The 19,507-nt window shown below is 48.6% G+C and overlaps 1 protein-coding gene across 13 annotated transcripts in view; it reads right to left on the bottom strand.

Annotated features, from left to right (window-relative positions):
* Positions 1–19,507, bottom strand: part of LOC140394184 (trinucleotide repeat-containing gene 6A protein-like) — a 383,091-nt gene that overhangs the window by 4,397 nt on the left and 359,187 nt on the right. For all 13 annotated transcript variants that reach the window (XM_072481149.1, XM_072481147.1, XM_072481151.1 and 10 more), the window contains 2 exons: positions 17,925–17,995; positions 16,810–16,949 (listed from right to left, as the gene is read on the bottom strand). In XM_072481149.1, coding sequence (XP_072337250.1) covers positions 16,810–16,949; positions 17,925–17,995 — 211 coding nt within the window. The remainder of the gene's footprint in view (positions 1–16,809; positions 16,950–17,924; positions 17,996–19,507) is intronic.

Here is a 19,507-nt window from a genome sequence, read left to right as displayed (position 1 = left end):
CCTGTTCAAAGGCCTGAGGAGGGACAGGGAGGTTAGAGGTAGTGCAGTAGTTTGAAAGGAGATAGATTCAGGGTTGGATTTCGAGGAAAGAAGGCTGCTGGTTTTGAAAATGAAACCAAGTAGAGAGCACTATTAATTGTCAATCAGGGCAATTGAACAATGAGAAATTAGGCGGTCTGAAGAAAATAGAATTTATGGACATGAGGTAGGAGTGCGTATATGGGGAGTGAGGAGCCATGACCAATTTGGTTAAATGAAGCCAAAGTTCAGTTGCAGTTTAACACAGCTAAACACGGTGGAGGTTCTGTGATTGGTAAAGTGCTCGCAGAACCACAGAACTCCTGCCTTTAATGAATCTTTCCTGCTTAATTGATTATGTACATTACTCAGAAATTTCTCAAGGTAAAGAATTAAGAGTCGAAATACAGCCCTTCGAGCCTGCTCCTTCATTCAAAACAATCATAGGTAATTGTATAGGCCCAATTTACTCAGCCATTCAAAGGACAACTCTCTCATTACACGGAACCTTTAAAAAAAAAATCCCACTAAGGGGCAATTTAGCATGGCCCATCCACCTATCCTGCGCATCTTTTGGGTTGAGAGGGTGAGACCCATGCGGACATGGGGAGAATGTGCAAACTCCACATGGACAGTGACCCGGGATTGAACCCGGGTCCTCAGCGCCTTGAAGCAGTAGTGCTAACCACTGTGCCGCCCTCATCACAGGAACCTTCAGTGAATTTTCATGGTTTCGTCTCCAATGTAAGTATACCCTTCTTTAAAAATGGAGAATGAAACGGCATACATTACCCCAGGTGTGGTCTCAATGATGCCCTATGCAATTTTCCAAGAACTCCTTATTCTTGTACCCCAGTCCCCTTGCAATAAAGGCCAGTGTGCCCATTGCCGTCCACATTGTTTACTGCCCTTGCATGTGTTCCTTGTACGAATCTGGCTAATTTTCACTTTTTAAAACATATTCTGCTTTTCTATTCTTTTTTTTAAAATAAATATTTTATTGAAAATTTTTGGTCAACCATCACAGTACATTGTGTATCCTTTACACAATAATATAACAGTATAAATAACAATGACCTGTTTTATAAACAAAGAATAAATAATATATAACAAAAACGAAAACTAAAAGGCAACTGCCTTGTCTCAGATAAACACTCTCCAAAAATATGATTTAACAGTCCAACATACAATTATTTATAGCAACGACCTATACATATTATACATATATATTAACAACCCTGAGACTCCTTCTGGTTCCTCCCCCCCCCCCCCCCCCCTGGGCTGCTGCTGCTGCCTTCTTCTTTTCCATTCCCTCTATCTTTCTGTGAGGTATTCGACGAACGGTTGCCACCGCCTGGTGAACCCTTGAGCCGATCCCCTTAGGACGAACTTAATCCGTTCCAGCTTTATAAATCCTGCCATGTCATTTATCCAGGTCTCCACCCCCGGGGGCTTGGCTTCCTTCCACATCAACAGTATCCAGCACCAGGCTACTAGGGATGCAAAGGCCAAAACATCGGCCTCTCTCGCCTCCTGCACTCCCGGCTCTTGTGCAACCCCAAATATAGCCAACCCCCAGCTTGGTTCGACCTGGACCCACACTACTTTCGAAAGCATCTTTGTCACCCCCACCCAGAACCCCTGTAGTGCCGGACATGACCAGAACATGTGGCTATGATTCGCTGGGCTTCTCGAGCATCTTGCACACCTATCCTCTACCCCCAAAAATTTACTGAGCCGTGCTCCAGTCACATGCGCCCTGTGTAACACCTTAAATTGAATCAGGCTTAGCCTGGCACACGAGGACGATGAGTTTACCCTACTTAGAGCATCCGCCCACAGCCCCTCCTCAATCTCCTCCCCCAGCTCTTCTTCCCATTTCCCTTTCAGCTCATCTACCATAATCTCCCCCTCGTCCCTCATTTCCCTATATATACGGAAATACCGTCCCCCACCCATGTCTTTGAGATCACTCTGTCCTGCACCTCATGTGTCGGGAGCTGCGGGAATTCCCTCACCTGTTGCCTCGCAAAAGCCCTCAGTTGCATATACCGGAATGCATTCCCTTGGGGCAACCCATATTTCTCGGTCAGCGCTCCCAGACTTGCGAACTTCCCATCCACAAACAGATCTTTCAGTTGCGTTACTCCTGCTCTTTGCCATATTCCAAATCCCCCATCCATTCTCCCCGGGGCAAACCTATGGTTATTTCTTATCGCGGACCCCACCAAGGCTCCCGTCTTTCCCCTATGCCATCTCCACTGTCCCCAAATTTTCAAAGTCGCCACCACCACCGGGCTTGTGGTGTATTTCTTCGGTGAGAATGGCAATGGGGCCGTCACCATAGCTTGTAGGCTAGTCCCCCTACAGGACGCCCTCTCCAATCTCTTCCACGCCGCTCACTCCTCTTCTCCCATCCACTTACTCACCATTGAGATATTGGCGGCCCAGTAGTACTCACTTAGGCTCGGTAGTGCCAGCCCCCCCCTATCCCTACTACGCTGTAAGAATCCCTTCCTCACTCTCGGGGTCTTCCCGGCCCACACAAAACCCATGATGCTCTTTTCGATCCTTTTGAAAAAAGCCTTCGTGATCACCACCGGGAGGCACTGAAACACAAAGAGGAATCTCGGGAGGACTACCATTTTAACCGCCTGCACCCTCCCTGCCAGTGACAGGGATACCATGTCCCATCTCTTGAAGTCCTCCTCCATTTGTTCCACCAATCGCGTTAAATTTAACCTATGCAATGTACCCCAATTCTTGACTATCTGGATCCCCAAGTAACGAAAGTCCCTGTTACCTTCCTCAGCGGAAAGTCCTCTATTTCTCTGCTCTGCTCCCCTGGATGCACCACAAACAACTCACTTTTCCCCATGTTCAGTTTATATCCTGAGAATTCACCAAACTCCCGAAGTGTCCGCATTATCTCTGGCATCCCCTCCGCCGGGTCCGCTACATATAACAACAAATCATCCGCATACAGAGATACCCGGTGTTCTTCTCCTCCTCTAAGTACTCCCCTCCACTTCTTGGAACCCCTCAATGCTATTGCCAGGGGCTCAATCGCCAGTGCAAACAATAATGGGGACAGAGGGCATCCCTGCCTTGTCCCTCTATGGAGCCGAAAGTATGCAGATCCCCGTCCATTCGTGACCACACTCGCCACTGGGGCCCTATACAACAGCTGCACCCATCCAACATACTCATCTCCAAAACCAAATCTCCTCAGCACCTCCCACAGATAATCCCACTCCACTCTATCAAATGCTTTCTCGGCATCCATCGCCACCACTATCTCCGCTTCCCCCTCTGGTGGGGGCATCATCATTACCCCTAGCAGCCTCCGTATATTCGTATTCAGCTGTCTCCCCTTCACAAACCCAGTTTGGTCCTCATGGACCACCCTCGGGACACAATCCTCTATCCTCATTGCCATTACCTTGGCCAGAATCTTACCGTCTACATTTAGGAGGGAAATAGGTCTATAGGACCCGCATTGCAGCGGGTCCTTTTCCTTCTTTAGGAGAAGCGATATCGTTGCCTCAGACATAGTCGGGGGCAGCTGTCCCCTTTCCTTTGCCTCATTAAAGGTCCTCATCAGTAGGGGCGAGCAAGTCCACATATTTCCTGTAAAATTCAACTGGGAATCCATCCGGTCCCGGAGCCTTCCCCGCCTGCATGCTCCTAATTCCTTTCACTACTTCCTCTATTTCAATCTGTGCTCCCAGTCCCACCCTTTCCTGCTCCTCCACCTTGGGAAATTCCAGCCGGTCCAGAAAGCCCATCATTCTCTCCCTCCCATCCGGGGGTTGAGCTTCGTATAATTTTTTATAAAATGCCTTGAACACTCCATTCACTCTCTCCGCTCCATCTCTCCTTCCTCATCCCTCACTCCCCCTATTTCCCTCGCTGCTCCCCTTTTCCTCAATTGGTGGGCCAGCAACCTGCTCGCCTTCTCCCCATATTCGTACTGTACACCCTGTGCCTTCCTCCACTGTGCCTCTGCAGTACCCGTTGTCAGCAAGTCAAATTCTACGTGTAGCCGTTGCCTTTCCCTGTACAGTCCCTCCTCCGGTGCCTCCGCATATTGCCTGTCCACCCTCAGAAGTTCTTGCAGCAACCGCTCCCGTTCCCTACTCTCCTGCTTTCCTTTATGTGCCCTTATTGATATCAGCTCCCCTCTAACCACTGCCTTCAGCGCCTCCCAGACCACTCCCACCTGGACCTCCCCATTATCATGGAGTTCCAAGTACTTGTCAATGCACCCCCTCACCCTTAGACACACCCCCTCATCTGCCATTAGTCCCATGTCCATTCTCCAGGGTGGACGCCCTTCTGTTTCCTCCCCTATCTCCAAGTCCACCCAATGTGGAGCGTGATCCGAAATGGCTATAGCCGTATACTCCGTTCCCCTCACCTTCGGGATCAACGCCCTTCCCATAACAAAAAAAGTCTATTCGCGAATAGACTTTGTGGACATAGGAGAAAAACGAAAACTCCTTACTCCTAGGTCTGCTAAATCTCCACGGGTCTACTCCTCCCATCTGCTCCATAAAATCTTTAAGCACCTTGGCTGCTGCCGGCCTCCTTCCAGTCCTGGACTTCGACCTATCCAGCCCTGGTTCCAACACCGTATTGAAATCTCCCCCCATTACCAACTTTCCCACCTCTAGGTCCGGGATGCGTCCTAGCATACGCCTCATAAAATTGGCATTATCCCAGTTCAGGGCATATACGTTTACCAAAACCACCGTCTCCCCCTGTAGTTTGCCACTCACCATCACGTATCTGCCCCCGCTATCCGCCACTATAGTCTTTGCCTCAAACATTTCCCGCTTCCCCACTAATATAGCCACCCCCCTGTTTTTCGCATCTAGCCCCGAATGGAACACCTGCCCCACCCAACCTTTGCGTAGTCTCACCTGGTCTATCAGTTTCAAGTGCGTTTCCTGTAACATAACCATGTCTGCCTTAAGTTTCTTAAGGTGTGCGAGTACCCGTGCCCTCTTTATCGGCCCGTTCAGCCCTCTCACGTCCCACGTGATCAGCCGGGTTGGGGGGCTTTTTACCCCCCCCCCCCACTTGTCGATTAGCCATCCCCTTTTTCCAGCTCCTCACCCGGTTCCCACGCAGCTGTGTCCCCCCCAGGCGGTGCCCCCCTGCCCATCCCACCCCATGCCAGCTCCCCCTTCTCCCCAGCAGCAGCCCAATAATTCCCCCCCCGCTAGATCCCCCACTAGCGTAGTTACACCCCCCATGTTGCTCCCAGAAGTCAGCAAACTCTGGCCGACCTCGGCTTCCCCCCGTGACCTCGGCTCGCACCGTGCGACATCCACTCCTTCCTGCTTCCCTATTCCCGCCATGATTATCATAGCGCGGGAACCGAGCCCGCGCTTCCCCGTTGGCCCCACTCCCAATGGCCAACGCCCCATCTCCTCCACCTCCTTTCCTCCCCCCACCACCTCCTGTGGAAGAGAGAAAAGTTACCACATCGCAGGATTAATAACATAAAACTCCTCTTTCCCCCCTTCTTCGCCCTCCATACTCGCCCCACCACTTTGTTTCAAACGTTCTTTTTTTAATAACCCGCTCATTCCAATTTTTCTTCCACGATAAAAGTCCACGCCTCATCCGCCGTCTCAAAGTAGTGGTGCCTCCCTTGATATGTGACCCACAGTCTTGCCGGTTGCAGCATTCCGAATGTTATCTTCTTTTTGTGAAGCACCGCCTTGGCCCGATTAAAGCTCGCCCTCCTTCTCGCCACCTCCGCACTCCAGTCTTGGTATACGCGGATTACCGCGTACTCCCACTTACTGCTCCGAGTTTTCTTTGCTCATCTAAGGACCATCTCTCTATCCTTAAAACGGAGGAATCTCACCACTATGGCTCTAGGAATTTCTCCTGCTCTCGGTCCTCGCGCCATCACTCGGTATGCTCCCTCCACCTCCAGCGGGCCCGCCGGGGCCTCCGCTCCCAATAACGAGTGCAGCATCGTGCTCACATATGCCCCGACATCCGCTCCCTCCGCACCTTCAGGAAGACCAAGAATCCTTAGGTTGTTCCTCCTCGCGTTGTTCTCCAGCGCCTCCAGCCTTTCCACACATCGTTTATGGTGTGCCTCGTGCATCTCCGTCTTCACCACCAGGCCCTGTATGTCGTCCTCATTCTCGGCAGCCTTTGCCTTCACGACCCGAAGCTCCCGCTCCTGGGTCTTTTGCTCCTCCTTTAGCCCTTCGATCGCTTGTAATATCGGGGCCAACAGCTCCTTCTTCATTTTCTTTTTGAGTTCTTCCACGCAGCGTTTCAAAAACCCGTGTTGTTCAGGGCCCCATATTAAACTGCCACCTTCCGACGCCATCTTGGTTTTTGCTTGCCTTCTTTGCCGCTGCTCTAAAGGATCCACCGCAATCCGGCCACCTTCCTCTCCTTTTTCTATCCGTATCCAGGGGGGATTCCCTTCTGGTTCACCGCACAGTACTTTTAGTCGTTAAAATTGCCGTTGGGGCTCTTATTAAGAGCCCAAAAGTCCGTTTTACCGGGAGCTGCCGAAACGTGCGACTCAGCTGGTCATCGCCGCACCCGGCGCTTTTCTATTCTTACTACCAAAGTGAATAACCTCGCACCATCCCCACACTATGCTCCATCAGCCACCTTGTTGCCCATTCACTTAGCTCTCTTTTCAGCAAGATATGACACACTGAAGTTTTGCCTTGCACTCATTAGGACAAATGAAATAATGCAAAATTTCAAATAATCAATCATAACAACTTGTACTGCAGGAGAAAAGGGTGCTGAGGTTGTGAAGTCGACCCTGGCCAAGGCATTCCTTGTTCTCTATGGAAATGCCATGGCCAGCGTCAATTTGACAAGCAATGAGCACTCTTTGCTCCTGCAGTGTAAATTGTTGCGATCGCTTGAAATTGGTCATTCTTGTGTTTGTCTGGACTGTACAATAAATTAAAACAAACGGCAATGTATATAATTTTGAAAATGCCAATAAAAAGATATTTTTTTAAAATCCTATTGAGTGAAAGATGAAAAGCTTCGGCAACGTCACTCTTTTTAGCAATCTTCAAGTTCTGGACTACCAAGTGACTGTCTACATCTCTTTGCAGCCTCAGTGTCCTCCTCACAGCTTACATTCCCTTTGAGCTTCGTATCATCTATAAACTTGGATAAATTAATCTTGGTCTCTACGGCCAAGTCATTAATATAGATTGTAAATAGTTGAGGTCCAGCACTGATCCTTGTGTCACAGTACTAGTTGTAGCATGCCAATGTGAAAATGCTCCATTTATCTGGACTCGGTTTTCGGCCCGTTAACCAATCCTCACTCCATGCTTTTTAAAAATAAATTCAGAGTACCCAATTTCTTTTTCCACTTTAGGGGAATTTAGTATGGCCAATTCACCTAACCTGCACATCTTTGGGTTGTGGGGATGAAACCCACGTACGCACGGGGTGAATGTGCAAATTCCACACGGACACCTCACTCCATGTTAACAACGCCATGAACTCTTATTTGCATATTTATCTAATGTGACACTTTATTGAATGCCTTTTAGAAAACTAGTGGTGCCCTTGTTTATCCTCAGAGCTGTATACTCAAAAATGTAATAAATTTGTCAAACATGATTTCCCTTGTAAAACCATGTCTTAAATTTTTAAATTTTTTTTTAAAGAGTACCCAATTTTAAATTTTTCCAATTAAGGGGCAATTTAGCGTGACCACCACCTAATCAGCACATCTTTGGGTTGTGGGGGTGAAACCCACACAGACATGGGGAGAATGTGCAAACTCCACACGGACAGTGACCCAGGGCAGGGATTCAAAGCCAGGTCCTCAGCGCCGCAAGCAGCAATGCTAACCATTGTGCCACACGCTTGTAAAACAATGTTGACTCATCTGACCGGACTATGGTTTTCCAAGTGACTGTTAACTCAACAATAAAGTCTAGCATTATCCTGATGACTAATGACAGGATAACTATCCTGCAGTTCCATGTTTTCTCTCTCCCTCCTTTGCTAACTTACAACCTGCTGAGACCATTCTAGAATCCAGGAGGTTTTGCAAAATCATAAGTTTAAAAAATGCATTTTTATGGGATGTGGGCTTCGTTGGCTCGGTTAGCATTTGTGGCCACCCCTAATGGCCCTTGAGAAGGTAGTGGTGAGCTACCTTCTCGAGCTCTGCAGTCCATGTAGCATAGGTGAACTGACAGTGCTATTATGGAGGGAGCTCAGCAAGAGTGAAGGAACAGCGATATATTTCCAAGTCAGGATGGTGAGTGACTTGGAGGGGAACTTCAAGGTGGTGGTGTTCCAGTGTATATGCTGCCCATGTCCTTCTAGATGGTAGTGGCCGTGGGTTTGCAAGATGCTGCCTAAGGAGCCTTAGTAAGTTCCTGCAGTGCATCTTGTAGATGGTGTACACAGCTTCTACTAACCGCTGGTGGTGGAGAGAGTGAATGTTAGTGGAAGGGCTGCCTATCGAGCGGGCTGCTTTGTCCTGGATGGTGTTGAACTTCTTGATAGTGTTGTTAGATTTGCACTCATTCAAGAAATTGGAGGGTATTCCATCACACTCCTGACTTGTGCCTTGTAAGTGGTGGACAGGTTTTGGGGAGTTGGGAGGTGAGTTACTTGCCACAGGATTCCTGGCCTTTCACCTGCTCTTAAAGTGACAGTATTTATATGGCTAATCCAGTTCAGTTTTTGGTCAATGGTAACCCCTAGGATGTTGTTAGTGGGGGATTCAGCAGGGGTAATGCCATTAAATGTCATGGGGCGATGGTATGATTCTCTCTCATTGGAGATGGTCATTGCCAGGCATGTGTGTGGCGCAAGTGTTACTTGCCATTTGTTAGCCCAAGCCTGGATATTGTCCACGTCTTGCTGCATTTGAACGTGGACTGCTTCAGTGAGTCATGACATGCTGAACATTGTGCAATCATCAGGGAACTCCCCACATCTGTGGCACGCTGGTTAGCACTGCTGCCTCAGACTGGTTCAATTCCAGCCTTGGGTGACTGTGTGGAGTTTGCACGTGCTCCCCGTGCCTGCATGGGTTTCCTGCAGATGGTCTTGTTTCCGCCCACGGGCCAAAGATGTGTAAATTACGTGGGGTTATGGAAAAGGGTGGGGGAGTAAGCCTAGGTAGGGTGCTCTTTCGGAGGGTCGGTGCAGACCCGATGGGCTGAATGGTCCCCTTCTGAACTGTAGGGATTCTATAGCCTTATGTTGGAAGGAAGGTTATTGAATAGGCAGCTGAGGTGGTTGGGCCTAGGACACTACCCTGAGGAACTCTTGCAGTGATGTTCCAGGACTGAGACGACTGACTTCCAATAACCACAACCATCTTCCTTTGTGCCAGGTATGACTCTAACCAGTGGAGAGTTTTGTGGAGTGTGCACATTCTCTCCTTGTCTACGTGTTTTCTTTGGGTGCTCTGGTTTCCTCCCACAGTTCAAAGAGATGCAGATTAGCCATGCTAAATCGCCTCTCATTGTCTAAAGGTTAGGTGGGGTTACAGGGATAGGGTGGGAATTGTGCCTAGGTAGGGTGCTCTTTTGGAGGGCCGGTGCAAATTCGATGGGCCTCCTTCTGCACTGTAGGGATTCTATTGATACTTCATTTTTTTGGCATTCCCTCTTACACTCGGTAATGTGCCGGACCATGAAATTACATATTGTGGCTGAGTACAATTCTGCTGCTGCTGACGGCCTACCGCACCTCATGGATGTGCAGTCTTTAGTTGCTAGATCTGCTCTCAATCTATCCCATTTAGCACGATGGTAGTGCCACACAACACGATGGAGAATATCCTCAATGTGAAGACGGGATTTAGTCTTCACAAGGACAGTGCAGTGGTCACTCCTACCGATACTGTCACGGACAGATACATGGAGCAGCACAGTTGCCTCACAGCTCCAGGGTCCCAGGTTCGATTCCCGGCTTGAATCACTGTCTGTGCAGAGTCTGCACGTTCTCCCAGTGTATGTGTGGGTTTCCTTCCGGTGCTCCGGTTTCCTCCCACAAGTCCCAAAAGACGCGCTGTTAGGTGAATTGGACATTCTGAATTCTCCCTCTGTGTACCCGAACAGGCGCTGTAGTGGGCGACTAGGGGATTTTCACAGTAACTTAATTGCAGTGCTAATGTAAGCCTACTTGCGACAATAAAGATTATTTGCGGCAGGCAGGTTGGTGAGGATGAGGTCTAGAATGTTATTCCCTCTTGTTGGTTCCCTCACTATGACTGTACGCCACCTCTGCTGGATGGGACAGAATATGCACAGGCATGGTGATAGTGGTGTCAGGGACGTTATATGATTCCATGAGTATATGACTATGTCAGGCTGTTGTTGCTAGTCTGCGAGACAGCTCTCCGAATTTCGGCACAAGCCCCCAAATGTTAGTAAGGAAGATCTTGCAGGGTTGACGGGGTTGGGTTTGCTGTGTCATTTCCAGTGCCTAGGTAAACGTCCTAGGTATACGTCAGGTGGTCCGTTCAGTTTCTTTTCTTTCAGACTTCTGTGGAGGTTTTTGATACAACTGAGTGGTGTAGCCATCTGACATGGCCACTTCCAACTAAGCACAGAGCAACTCGCAAAGACTGATGGGTAAAATGGACAAGCCAAGAGTCAGGCAGGTTGTGAGCCTGAAATGCATATCTGTCAGCAAAGTCCAGACGGTATTGAAACCCCATCCCATTAGCATGTTAATCAGGCTGATTAGCAGGTGATGGCCCATCTCTCCCAACAAAGGACTGGTGCTCCAGCAACCAGGACAGTCCCAGACATTTCGGCGCCACTCCCTGTCCAAGGGAAACGCAAACAACAGAGTCAATGACCTCTTGAGACACACCCAGTCATCCAGATCCCCGCCCACTTATTGGCTAAGGAATCGAACGGAATGATCAGGGATCACCCAATTAGTGAGACCCAAAATGAAGGACCGCCCAAACGAATGCGAAAGCCCCCAAGTATAAAGGAAGAGTTCGTCATATGCTTGCTCTCTTTTGGCCTTGGTACCCCGGTCACGGCCATTGCCAACTGCAGCAACACCAGAAGCTAGTTCGAGTTCAACGCCCACAACCAGAAGGACGAGCCAGCTGAGCAGCAGTTACCACTTCGAACCCAAGAGATCTTGAACAGCGGCCACTGTTTCCTGACGTAAACCGGGTGCCCGAAGTGAAGTACAGGTTGTCTTAGCAAAAGGTGTAGTTAACTAGTAGTTGCATGATTGATTGTCTGTAAATAAAGTACCCTTATAATGGGGTTTGTGTGGGCGCGAAGGACTCCGAGGGTGTTCCTGGAGCGGAGTAGAGATAGGGAGGGGCTGGCGCTGCCCAACCTCTGTGGGTACTACTGGGCCGCCAATGCGACAATGGTGCGCAAGTGGGTGATGGAGGGGGCTGCATGGAAGAGGCTGGAGACGGCGTCCTGTGTGGGTACGAGTCTGGAGGCGCTGGCAACATGTAGGCCAGACAAGGTGGATTGCAGATTTCCTTGCCTAAAGGACATTAGTTAAACAATGGGCTTTATAAAATGACAATGGTTTCATGGTCATCATTAGACTTTTAATTCCATATATTTATTGGATTCAATTTCTACCATCTGCTATGGCAGGATTTGACCCTGGGTCCTCAGAGTATTACCCGGGGTCTCTGGATCACCAGTCCAGTGCATCGGCTATCACCATACCTACCTCTTTAAAACCCAGGGATGTAGGCCATCAAGTCCGAGGGATCTGTGAGTTTTTAGTCACTTGTTTCTCCAATACATTTTCTCTGATATTAATGACTTTAAATTGCTCACTCCTATTAGCTCTCTGGTCACCCCCTATTTCTGGTATGTATTTTGTGTCTACCATGAAGAGGCAAAATATTTGTTCAACATCTCTGCCATTTCCTCATGCCCCATGATAATTCTTCTCGTCTCGCCCTCTAAATGCAATATATATGTTATATATGTAGCTACATAAACTTGTAGAGTGTAACTCTTACAAATTGTTTCTATATTCCTGGTTAGTCTATCATTCTCCCTTTTCATCTATTTTTTGGTTGTCCTTTACTAATTTCTAAAATTCTCCCATTCCTCAGGCTTACTACTATTCTTTGAAACATTAGAAGCCTCTTCTTTTAATCTAATACTATCCTTAACTCACCTAGCAAGCAACAAATGCATCTTTCTTGCTTTGTTTTATTTTTTAAATGGAATATATTTTGATTGAACATTTTGAATAATTTATTTTAATGCTTTCCATTGGTTATATACCACCATACTCTTCAGCCTACTTACCCGATTACCTGAGCCAGCTCTCCTCTCACACGTATGCAACTGGCCTTATTTGAGATTCTTGTTTGTCATGTTGCTATCAAACTTAGTGAGTTCAACTGTATTATTTTCTGCAGAGGATTTTCTTTTACTATGAGATTACTAATTAACCCTGCCAAAGCGCGGGCTTTTTCCCGCGCTAGGGAAGGACGGAGGGGGGGGAATGGAGGAGCGCACACTGATTGCTGGGGAGGAGGAGGGGGTGAGCTTCCCACACGGGGGGGGGGGGGGTCAATGGGATGGCGGGGGAGGCCGGGGTCAGCAGGTGTCAGGTGACTTACGGGAGTGTTATGGGGGGAGCAAAAGAGCTAGATATGGATCTAGCAGGGGGAGCGGCAAAGTCTCCAGACGGAATTTAACCTGTTGACCACAGGGAAGGCAGAGGCACAGTGGAGGAAAGCACAGGGGGCGACGTACGAGTATGGGGAGAAGGCGAGCCGGATGCTGGCACATCAGCTCCGTAAGAGGATGGCAGCGAGGGAGATAGGTGGAGTCAAGGATGGCAGTGGAACTACGGTGCGGAGTGCGGTGAAAGTAAATGAGGCATTTAAGGCCTTTTATGAGGAGCTGTACAGATCTCAGCCCCCAGCGGGGGAAGAGGGGATGCGATGATTTCTGGATCAACTGAGGTTCCCGAGGGCGGAGGAGCAGTAGGTGGCTGGTTTGGGGGCACCAATTGGGTTGGAGGAACTGATTAAAGGACTGGGGAGCATGCAGGCGGGGAAGGCCCCGGGGCCAGATGGATTCCCGGGTGAGTTTTACAGGAAGTATGCGGACCTGTTAGCCCCGTTGCTGGTGAGGACTTTCAATGAGGCAAGGGAGGGGGGGGACCCTGCCCCCAACAATGTCCGGGGCGCTGATTTCTCTGATCCTGAAGCGGGACAAGGACCCACTGCAATGTGGGTCCTCTAGGCCGATTTCGCTCCGTAATGTGGATGCTAAGTTGCTGGCAAAAGTGCTGGTTCCGAGGATTGAGGACTGTGTCCCGGGAGTGATTCACGAGGACCAGACGGGATTTGTAAAGGGCAGGCAGCTAAACACCAATGTGCGGAGGCTCCTATACGTGATTATGATGCCATCGGTGGAGGGAGAGGCGGAGATAGTGGCAGCTATGGACGCGGAGAAGGCCTTTGACCGAGTGGAGTGGGAGTATCTCTGGGAAGTGTTGTGGAGGTTTGGGTTTGGGTTTATCAGTTGGGTTAAGCTCGTATATAGAGCCCCGGTGGAGAGTGTGGTTACGAATCGGCGGAGGTTGGAGTATTTTCGGCTGTATCGAGGGACGAGGCAGGGGTGCCCCATGTCCCCCCTGTTGTTTGCATTAGCAATTGAGCCTTTGGCCATGGCATTAAGGGAGTCCAGGAAATGGAGGGGGGTGGTCCGAGGGGGAGAGGAGCATCGGGTGTCGCTGTATGCGGACGACCTGTTGCTGTATGTGGCAGATCCAGTGGAGGGGATGGTGGAGGTCATGCAGATCCTAAGGGAGTTTGGGGACTTCGCGGGCTAGAAGCTCAATGTAGGGAAAAGTGAGCTCTGCGTGGTGCATCCAGGGGACCAGGGAAGAGGTATAGACGACCTACCGTTGAGGAGGGCGGAAAGGAGCTTTCGGTACTTCGGGATCCAGGTAGCTAGAAGTTGGGGAGCCCTGCACAAACTTAATTTGACGCGGCTGGTGGAGCAGATGGAGGAGGACTTCAAACGATGGGATGTGTTGCCACTCTCGCTAGCGGGCAGGGTACAGTCGATTAAAATGATGGTCCTCCCGAGGTTTCTTTTTGTGTTCCAGTGCCTTCCTATTATGATTACCAAGGCCTTTTTTAAGCGGGTAGGTAGGAGCATCATGGGTTTTGTGTGGGCAAACAAGACCCCGAGGGTAAGGAGGGGATTTCTGGAGCGTAGTAGGGACAGAGGAGGGCTGGCGTTGCCGAATCTGGGTGGCTACTATTGGGCAGCCAACGTGGCGATGATCCGTAAGTGGGTAATAGAGGGAGAGGGGGCGGCATGGATGAGGTTGGAGATGGCGTCCTGCAAAGGAGCGAGCCTGAGGGCGCTGGTGACAGCACCGCTGCCGCTCTCGCTGACAAGGTACACCACGAGTCCGGTGGTGGCGGCAACGCTAAAGATCTGGGGACAGTGGGGACGGCACAGCGGTGAGATGGGAGCCTCGATGTGGTCCCCGATCAGGGATAACCATCGGTTTGTCCCAGGAAGGATGGACGGGGGGTTTCAGACCTGGCATCGGGCAGGGATTAGAAGGATGGGGGACCTGTTTATAGATGGGACGTTTGCGAGCCTAGGGGCGCTGGAGGAGAAGTTTGGGATACCCCCGGGAAATGCGTTCAGGTACATGCAGGTGAGGGCGTTTGTGAGGCGGCAAGTGAGGGAATTCCAGTTGCTCCCGGCACAGGGGATTCAGGACAGGGTGATTTCAGGTGTGTGGGTCGGAGAAGGCAAGGTTTCGGCGATATATCAGGAGATGAAAGAAGAGGAGGAGGCTTCGGTAGAGGAGCTGAAGGGAAAATGGGAGGAGGAGTTGGGGGGAGGAGATTGAAGAGGGTCTGTGGGCTGATGCCCTGAGTAGGGTTAATTCCTCTTCCTCGTGTGCCACGCTTAGCCTGATACAGTTTAAGGTTATTCACAGAGCGCATATGACAGGGGCGAGGCTGAGTAGGTTCTTTGGGGTGGAGGACAAATGTGGGAGGTGCTCAGGAAGCCCGGCGAATCACGCCCATATGTTCTGGTCGTGCCCGGCACTGGAGGGGTTCCGCGAGGACTATGTCTAAGGTGTTGAAAGTCCAGGTCAAGCCAAGTTGGGGGCTGGCACTATTTGGGGTGGCGGACGAGCCGGGAGTGCAGGAGGCAAAAGAGGCCAGTATTCTGGCCTTTGCGTCCCTGGTAGCCCGGCGGAGGATCTTGCTATTATGGAAAGACGCGAAGCCCCCCAGTGTGGAAGCCTGGATAAATGACATGGCAGGGTTCATCAAGCTGGAGAGGATAAAGTTTGCCTTGAGGGGGTCTGCGCAGGGGTTCTTCAGGCGGTGGTAACCATTCCTAGACTATCTCGTGGAGCGTTAGAAGGAGGTCGGTCAGCAGCAACCCGGGGGGGGGAGAGGGGGTATATGGGTGGGCGGGGAAGAGGGTTTTTCTAGGGGCACTTGAAAAAGGAAAAACATATGGGAGAGTCAGTATGTGCGGGAGGAACCCATTGTACAAGTTCTGTATTATGTTGGATTGATGTTTCTGTTTTGTTCTGTTCCTTCTCTTTTTTTTTTCTGTTACGGGGGGGGGGGGTTAATTGGTTGAACATTTGTTGGAACAACTTTGAATAAACATATATATTTTTTTAAACTAATTAACCCTGCCTCATTACACAATACTCAATCTAAAATAGCTTTAATCATAGTTGCTTCCAACTGTTGTGAAAACATGCTACAATCTCATCTTTCAGACTACCGTTTCCAAGGTTGCACAGGTTCAAAGAACAACAAAGAACAAAGAAATGTACAGCACAGGAACAGGCCCTTCGGCCCTCCAAGCCCGTGCCGACCATGCTGCCCGACTAAACTACAATCTTCTACACTTCCTGGGTCCGTATCCCTCTATTCCCATCCTATTCATGTATTTGTCAAGATGCCCCTTAAATGTCACTATCGTCCCTGCTTCCACCACCTCCTCCGGTAGCAAGTTCCAGGCACCCACTACCCTCTGCGTAAAAAACTTGCCTCGTACATCTACTCTAAACCTTGCCCCTCTCACCTTAAACCTATGCCCCCTAGTAATTGACCCCTCTACCCTGGGGAAAAGCCTCTGACTATCCACTCTGTCTATGCCCCTCATAATTTTGTATACCTCCATCAGGTCTCCCCTCAACCTCCTTCGTTCCAGTGAGAACAAACGGAGTTTATTCAACCGCTCCTCATAGCTAATGCCCTCCATACCAGGCAACATTCTGGTAAATCTCTTCTGCACCCTCTCTAAAGCCTCCACATCCTTCTGGTAGTGTGGCGACCAGAATTGAACACTATACTCCAAGTGTGGCCTAACTAAGGTTCTATACATTTTCCTCTTCCATATTCATTTACCTCTGCCAACTGAAAAGGAAGGAGGTAACCTAGAATCGCATTTCATGGAATGTACAGACCAATTGGCCCATGGTCTACGCTCTCTTTAAGCTAAAATAATTCTCTGACCCATGAGACAAATTCTCATAACAGGAGGAAACAAATTGCACAGTTTACAAACACACTTGCGTGTTGGGGATGAGGCAGAGCCTCTGTGAAACGAGGTGGATCCCCACATTGTAAAAGTAAATGGTCTCAGGACTTGCTCCCACTTCACTGTCACAAACCCATGACTTGGTTATATCAAGTTTGAATTTCACATAGCAGCTTCTCCCACCATTAAATGCAACGAGGTTTCACTTGAAGCTCATTAATCAAACTCAGGTCCAACTTACATGTGTAGAGATTTCTGTGCCTTGGCTGCCTCTTCTTTCGAGCTGTAACAGACCAAAGCGTTTCCGTGGGGCAGGTTAAGGTGGAATGTTATTAGTGGGCCGTGCTGCATGCACAGTGTACGCAAAGTAGATCCGTCAATCTGAAGGTTAAAGACACAGCAAGAGCCCAGTCAGTGAGATTAATACAGGCCTGTAGCATTCCTTTAACAAAGTAAAACATCCCAAAGTGCTTCACAGGAATGATTAACAAAGTTTGACACTGAGCAATAAAAGGCGATATTAGGACAGATGACTATGACTAAAAAAGGTCAAACAAGTAGGTCTTAAGGAGCAGAGTATAGGAAATTCTAGGCAGTTGAACGTACAACCACCAATGCCAAGGTAAAATAATTGGGAGTCAAATTAGGGCAAGAGATTCCGGACCCAGAAAACACACTATCTGGTTGATAGGCAAAACCAAGAAACGGTGTTGAAGAGAAGCTCCCAATGTCTAAAGCACCAGGGGTGGTTAGGCAATTACATAGTGACTGAATCATCGAAGGGCGAGAAATTAAAATTGTGTTAGGTCTGTGTCACATTGACTACACTGATAGGGCTCATAGACAATTGAGTGAACTACACAATATGATACGGGGCCACACAGCTTCTGTTCAAACTCTGTTAAGTTAACCATGACAGCATGAGTCGCAGCGGGGAAGCAATTTAATCAGCCAGAGTTCTGGCTATCCAGTGACCTGGAAAATGTCCCAGAGAGATTAGACTGTTGACTCCCCATGTCTATAATCACACGTGGTGAATGCCATTTGAAGAAGGTCTACAGCACAACACAATGCCCGTGGAGGAGGTGGAAATTGAGTGACAGTTGCACAGGTTCATTTGCCTATAAAAATGACGAAGTTTACAATACGTAAACAACCGTAGTTCTTTCCAGTTGCAGTGAGTCACATTCACTGTCAGTTTCTTAATGGTGAAAGAGTAAGGGATCATAAGTAGACGGTCGCTGCTTAGCTTCTCAATCAAGACTCAATTAACTACAGTGGAAGGGACACAGAAGGGGCGTGCTGCTGTGCATAAGGATTACTGAATCACAGCTTGAATAAGATGGATTTGCTTACCTGAGGCGTGAGGTTCTTGAGAACAAGCCAGTTGGTTATTCTCCCTGAGCTGATGTCACCCCAGTTTGGACCTGAGAAATCAAACAAAAGGATGTAACTAACAGATGTACATCACCCACTGATCACTTGGCCCGTCACTCATACTATTGCCTCGAACATTTCAGTACAGCCAATTAGCAGGGCTCCATCCTGTTTGAAACCAATCCTGACCCTACACACTGATTGATTGGGGAGTTCCCAAAGCCGATTAAATAATCTTTGCCTTAACTCAATGCGATTACCATTTACAAAGACCACAACTGCAGAGAAAAGAGAAATTAAAAGTTATTTTCCAATTATTATGAAACACCCATAAGTTGAGGGAGACGACAGGGGACATGGGGGAAGAATATAAAGAAATTTTAACCATAAATTAAAAATACTAGCACCAGAACTAAAAGGGTTTCACGTGAGCAATATTCTTCATGGACATTGAAACAAGCTTTGCAGTGGCTCAGGTGAATTAAGGCACCATCTGCTGTACTACTAAGCAACTCAGAACAGGATGGATATAGATCTTATATAGTCCATGCTCATCTCCAATGGATTGGTGGTAGAAGACAGTTCTCTACCCAATTAAATCTTCAAACAGGATAGGAAACACCTGGTCAGCAGGTCAATAGGATTGGGTTCAACTGTGATGCTTCTCATGCTTGAATAGTCTGCTGGCACAGACCTGACAATTGGCGGAGGCTGAATCAGACCATTGTAACCATGGCATCACAGTTGACCTCGAGATGAGCTTAAAACATCTGCAACATCACTAAGACTGCCTATGTAACATTGTCCAACTCCAGCCCCATCTCAGTTCATCTCCTAAAACCTTGGCTGTTACCTAAAGACTTCCGACTATTTCAATGCACTCCTAGCCTGCCTTTAATTTTCTCCCCTCCGTGAAATTAGAACAGTGTATAAAACACAAATAAAAACAGAAAATGTTGTAAATACTCAGCAAGTATGGGTGGCACGGGTTGGCGAAGTGGTTAGCACTGTTGCCCACGGAGAATGTGCAAATGCCTCACAGACAGTGACCCAGGTTCGATCCTGGAGTCTGTGTGACATTTACACATTCTCCCCGTGTCTGGGTGGGTCTCACTCCCATAATCCAACGATGTGCAGGGTAGGTGGATTGGCCACGCTAAATTACCCCTCAACTGGAAAATAAAATTGAATTACGCACTTTAAATTAAAAAAATACTCAGCAAATATGGCAGCATCTGTGGAGAGAAAGAGTTTAACTGGATTCTGATGAAAGTTCAGCAACCTGAAATGTTCACTCTATCTCTCTACATATGCTGTCAGACCTACTGATTATTTCCAGCTTTTCCTGTATTTTTTCTTCAGCTTTCCAGCATCTACAGAATTTTGCTTTTGCATGAAACATGAATTAAGCCATAGCTAGAGCACTTGGTACAGATCCAGTCACTATATTACAGGAAGGATGTAATCAAATTTGAGAAGATAGAGATCGACTAGGATGGATGTTACGGTAGCACAATGGTCAGCACTGTTGCTTCACAGCACCAGAGACTCGGGTTCGATTG

The sequence above is a fragment of the Scyliorhinus torazame genome, chromosome 17, assembly GCF_047496885.1.
Source record: "Scyliorhinus torazame isolate Kashiwa2021f chromosome 17, sScyTor2.1, whole genome shotgun sequence".
NCBI lineage: Eukaryota > Metazoa > Chordata > Chondrichthyes > Carcharhiniformes > Scyliorhinidae > Scyliorhinus > Scyliorhinus torazame.
This window is presented reverse-complemented; position numbering and strand designations above follow the sequence as displayed.